Source organism: Nuphar pumila, chromosome 6 (genome assembly GCF_984573655.1).
Source record: "Nuphar pumila chromosome 6, dmNupPumi1.hap1.1, whole genome shotgun sequence".
NCBI lineage: Eukaryota > Viridiplantae > Streptophyta > Magnoliopsida > Nymphaeales > Nymphaeaceae > Nuphar > Nuphar pumila.
In genome coordinates, this window is record NC_143254.1 from 130940192 (window position 1) to 130946320 (window position 6129).

General features: G+C 42.9%; 1 protein-coding gene across 1 annotated transcript; it reads right to left on the bottom strand.

Moving 5' to 3' along the window:
• Positions 1 to 3884: 3884 nt before the first annotated feature.
• LOC149836248 (NDR1/HIN1-like protein 12) lies at positions 3885 to 4783 on the bottom strand. Its single transcript, XM_090010836.1, has one exon. It carries the CDS (start codon positions 4674 to 4676, stop codon positions 4023 to 4025), a length of 654 nt encoding a protein of 217 aa, XP_089866962.1. The 5' UTR covers positions 4677 to 4783; the 3' UTR covers positions 3885 to 4022.
• Positions 4784 to 6129: the final 1346 nt, after the last annotated feature.

The window sequence follows — 6129 nt, forward strand, 5'->3', positions numbered from 1 at the left end:
AACAAGTTGTTTGTGCATAAGAAGCTCATCACAATTGACCTTTGACTTGATCAACGGTTTGCAGCCTTATAGGCCGTATCTAAGCAGGATCTCTTACAAAACTATGGAAAGGACTCACCCAGTCATTCCCATTTGTTCAATTTGTGGATCAGATAAAAAACAGATCGATCCCTAAGACTAAGTCCGTTTTTGGTTGCACCCGCTAGGGATCCACAAATTTCCTAGTACTAGTATATATGTGTGCAAATTTAAAGGTCATGCCTTATGTTTAGGGATGGTAAATGAACCGAATGAACCGTACGGGGCATGTTTGGCAGGTTTAAGCACGTTTACCAGTGGATTGAGCCCATGACTTGGCACTTGTTTGTGTTTTGCTAAGCCAAGCTCATCCCTGAATGAGACAAGCTCATGTTTGCCTACTTTCCTCGATCTCTTTTTCCCTCTCATTTTCCTTTTCCTTGGACGCTGCTTTGCCCTAGCCCTTCAATTAAGTTGCACCAATAAATAATATATATATATATATATATATATATATATATATATATATATATATATATACATTTTTATAATTAAAAACAGAAATTAGACTATACCCTACTGAACTAAGTTCAATAAATGCATTGTTTCAGCATTGTAAACTATAGGGTTTGACTCTAAACTTGTTGCTTGCAAGCCAACACTTCAATAATATGTTTTATAATGTAAAGCATATGTAAAATATATTTATGACTAATTAACAAACCTATACAAACCAAACTGAGCCGAACACTCGTTCATGTTCGGCTTGCTGAACCTACTTCATGAGTTCAAATGAGCTCCATACAAGCTGAATAAGAGCCGAGACATGAGCGGCTCATCTTGTTTCCCAGCTCTAATGGAAATGGTCTTTTTCATCCCAATGCAGGGCTCCCAAACAAAGCCTTAAAACCAATCTTCCTTCGTTTGTGTTTGCATGTACTTACAGGTATTGAAATTGTACATATGACAACATTTTCTTATCCAAGGCGCTCCTCATCTTATCAGTACCTTATACATTTTTTTTAAGGTTAGGCAGATCCCACCAGTTATTATTCAACGTACTACTGGGGTTTGAACCTGCAACATTCCACCACAAGGAGACGTACACTGACAGCTCCTACCAGGAGCCCCCGTTGGTAGTTGGGAGCATTCAGTTCTTGATTGTCTAAGATGTATGCATCTGTAATTATGGCTGTCCAAACCGGGAATAGTTGAGACTTGAGAGTTTGGGTGCCAGGAGGTTCGATCTGGTTTGGATCCAGGTGGGACCAAGCCCGAATTTGATTTGAGGTGCTGATACCAGGTCTAGTTAGGCCCACCACAAGAGAAACCATACCTGAGTTCTATAAGGATTACATGAACCAGAACCGGACCATACCTGATAAAACAATAATTTCTATCATTTTACATTAAAAATTTGCAGATCTTAATGGAAACTCGGGCCGAGCCCTGGTCTGGTATGGAATTTCACAAACCATACTTGAATTCAAATGGGATCTCCTTATTTATCACCAAACAATCCGGGTCAAACTCAACCAATTGTCACTCCTAGTAAAAGTAACTCAGTTAATATACAAAGTCGGGTATGGTTTGTGAAATTTCATGCCAGACCCAGGCCCGACCCTAGTTCAAGTTAAGATCCACAATTTTTATTGTAAAAATGATAAAAAATATTATTTTATCGGATATAGTCTGGGTTTGGTTCATGTAATCTTTATAGGATTCGGGTATGTTTTCTCTTATGATTTGTCCGATTAAACCTCAGTCTAAGCTCTGGTACCATCATCTCAAATAAAGTTTAGGTCTGGTTTTACCTAGATCCGAACCAAACCAACAGGTTGACACCCTAAATAATGAGTAGCAGATTAAAAAAGAAGAGCAAGCTGAGGGCCTCCAATAATTGTGCCATAGAAGTCCTTGCATCCTATTCATAAATAAATAAATGGTGATTGAACTTGAAAAGTGAGAGGAAGAATAAAAAAAGCCACCATCCATTCTTTAGTCCTTGGGATCCGATCCCATGCCCACTTTCACGAGGAAGCATCCAATGTGATATCCACATTGGCCATCGAACCCCACTAAAAAAGAACCAAAGAACCTTCCCTTTTATCCAATTTACCAAAACAACCATGCAATAATAGACAATTATTAGCGTTTCACTCCAGTCAGTGGATTGGGGAAACGGGGCCCGCCCCCACCTTACTCTGTTTGGACCGGGGATGGTGGACATGAAACTGGGAAGAAAGCAGGATCATGAAGGTTAAAATCAAAACCCGTGCGGGGATGGATTTATGCTTTCTCCCGCCCCGATGCCTGCCTTGCCCTGCCCCATCCCCAATCCTTCTAAAGATGGCAATGGACCGAGGAAAAAATGGAGCCATGCTCCGCCTCACCCTGTTTGAACCGGGGATGGAGGCCAGAATAAAAGTTAAAATCCAAACCAGTGCAGGAATGAAAGTCTGGATTTTGAGACGGGGCGAGGGTGGAGACCTTGTTCCCTGCCCCTGCCCAGTCCACTGCCATCCCTACTCCAATCTCTGAATACCCTTTCACACTCTTTGCAAAAGAAAACATATTCTTTCACACTTTTGTACTTCAAAGTTCAAATTGCCAAAGAAGGTTAAAAGTGAGGCATCATCTCTTGCTATTATTCTCCACACCACAACTTCTTCCATTCATGTCTATTCACCGACACTTTTTGAGCCTCACTGTACACGTGAAGACAAGAGAAAAGCATCCCAATGCAGACGAAAACCAGATCTACCTTCAATTCCCATTCACTGGATTTGAATCTATCCTCTTGAAAATCAGAGCACCCCAAGAAAAAGAAGATGAATGAGCTGATGCAGAAGCTCAATATGATTGCTGCAAAACCAACATGAGAGTGGTTGTATTCTATGGTTCCAATCACTTATTTGTTGGTTTCCATTAAATACTGCACATAAGTTGGTAATCAGAGGCTCAGATAGTAAAACAAAGACAAGTACCAATCTCAAACTGCTTTAGATCTGCCACCACCGACACATTTTGTTTCTGTCATTGCCCACATTGGCTGAAAAAGAAAACGTGGTAAAAAATAAAGCAAACTCAAACCACCATCTACTTAGAAGCTTGGCGACTCCTACGGGTAAGGGGTAAACCCGCCGAGTTTCGCTCCCTCAGGACAGTGATTATAAGTATAGCAGGCAGAGCTAGCGTGGCTAGGTCTCTGATATTGGAGGCAGTTTCTAGAGTAAATATCAAAAAAAAAAAAAATCTCACCATCTACTTTACAACATTTAGTTTTACTACCATTCATAAATACACCTTCAAACTACTGTGCACATTCCAAACTGCCCTCTTGAAATCAGAGCACCCCAATAGAAGAAGATGAATAAAAAGATGCAGAAGGTCAATAAGATGACCCAAAACCAAAATGTGAATATATATATATATATATATATATATATATATAAGAATGATGTGCATCTTTCAGACTACCCAGACCTCTTTAAAAACACCACATAATTTTCTCTCTTTGTTGCAGATACAGTAAAACATAAACAAAGCATCAATCTCAAAATGCATCAGAATTTGCCACCACCGACACACTTTGTTGCTTTCATTGACTGGTTGAAAAACTTGATCCTTTCTTTTTATTATTTTTCTTTTTTTTATCAAACTTTGTCGTTTAAACAGGCGAGAACTTTTAAGGTCACCCATCACAGTACTAAGCACACTTAATTTCCGAGTTTTGATGGGATGCGGAGGAGTAATGCTGGTATGATCGCACCCAGACCATCTTGTTTGAAGTACAGAACTTGGTAATTAAAAACTAAAAAGAACTAGAACTGGAACCACCATATCTTTATCTCATAACACTTGGCTTTACTAATAACACTACCTTCCATAGATTCACAATTAACACTACCTTCCATAGATTCACAATTCCCTCTCCTTACATCCATCACGGCTTAGAAAGATTCATAGAGAAAAACACCAAACTGGGTCAGAGTCTAAGAGACTCAGAGATCGACGCTACACTCCGGGGAACCAAGAAGGGGTACCTGGCCGGCCACCCCGGGCTTCAAACCCACCATGACATCACACCTGACATAGATCCCATAGAGCCCACTTTTGAAAACACCGGACCTCCATCTGACGCTGCCTTGCAAGACCCACCTCATGGACACGAGCCCATAGGCCTGAGCCATTTGGAGCCCACTAACCACCTCGGGCGAGATGGGCACGAGCCCACCGCCGACTATGGGCGAGATGATGACGGTGCTCTTGCCAGCCTGGCGGAGATCGGGGAGAGGAGTGGGCGCGGTGATGGCTTGGTTTCGGTAGGAGACGAAGGCGTAGAGGTCGCGGTACTCGGCGTCGGAGCGCCTGTTGGGGTTGTGGGCGGAGACGGTGAACTGCATGGTAGCGGTGATGGTGGTCAGGGCGGTCGTGTTGAGCTCGTAGACGGCGGCGGCCTGGACGGCAAAGCGGGGACGGTGGGGGCGATAGACGAGCCACACGACGAGGGCGGTAATGCCCATCAGGAGGAGGAGGGCTACCAGGACGGCGCAGAGAGAGCGGCAGAGATGGCCTCTTGCCGGTGGCATTGGTTGGTGCTGCTGCTGTGGCGGTGGGTCAATATTCTTCTTCTCTTTCTCTTGTTCATCTGCCATTTTTCACAAGATTTGTGTGGGGTTTGAAGGGCTGGTGTCTGAAGATAAAGGGAAGGGTGGTGGTGGGATGGTAAGAGGAAGGAAAAAACAATAGGGAATATCTTCTTCGATTGGGAAGAGAGAGAGAGAGAGAGTAGCAGTGTTAAATAGGGATGGCAGTGGACTGGGGGAAAGCGGGGCCCCGCCCCGCCTCGCCCCGGACCTGGGATGAAGGGTATGAGACGGGGGTGGGGGGGCGGGGACGAAGGTTAAAATCCATCTCCGTTCGGGGATGGAGGCGGGGACGTGCACTTTTCCCCGCCCCGCCACGATCCCCGTCCCGACCACTTTTCCCCGCAATATCCCCGCTCCGCCCCGCCTCATCCCTGTTTGAACCGGGGATGGAGGACATGAAACGGGGATGACGGCGGGCCGGGGTGGAGGATAAAATCCATCCCCGCCGGGGATGGAGGTGGGGGTGGAGGATAAAATCTTGAGGCCGGGCAGGGGTGGTGACCTTGTCCCCCGCCTCGCCCCACTGCCATCCCTAGTGTTAAAGTGTCATGAAGAAGGGGGTCTCCTTTATGTTAAACTAGAGGAAAAAAGGAGAAAGAGAAAAAAAGGGGGCAGTGTTAATAGGAAAATATAACTACGCTCTCTAAAGTACTGTACTTTCTAACTGAATCTCATATGTTTCAGTTAAGGATATCAATGAACCGGATTTTATCCGGCATCTCACAGAATTCCATTTCTTTTAGTTGCATTTGGTAAGCCAAAACCATATAGGATTATAACTAGATGCTGATGTGGTTTTGATTTTTTGATACTAAATCCCAATAACATCCAAATTTGACAGATATCTGAACCCATTTACATATAAAAAAAGCAGATATGATATGAGCTTTTCACCATCCGATTAGTCAAAGGTATTGACTACATCCTATCTAAATGGGAGCCGTTTACATTGCTAGCGCCAGCTTTATTTGGCCATGCGTGTAGTATGGTCCATTTATTACGAAATACAATTTGCATTGTGCAATATTGATGTAAAAAATATAATTTTTTAATTTTAAAATTTTAATGCATTGCAGACCGTTGCATTTCATAGCTCTTATAAAATTTGATTTTTTTAATTTATACACCCTCAGGATCATAGACCTAGCGGTGGAGACAGGCCTAGCCGTGCTGGCTTTGCCTTTCATACTTACTATGTTCTATGGGCTTACTTCTCTTTAGAAAGTTTGATTATACACCATAATTGGACGGCTTAAATTTGCAAAGTTTTGATTCACAAAAGATAAAGAAAATATGCAAGCAAGAAAGTATGGTACAGTCGAAGTCTTAAATATTTCCACGTGTAAAAGCGTGAATGAGGTGATTCGCCTTTATATTAAATTAAAAGAGAAAAAAAAAGGAAAGAAAGATGTGTGAAGGCAAAGGGCAAGGTATTGCTGCATTGCTTATCGAAGAAAAG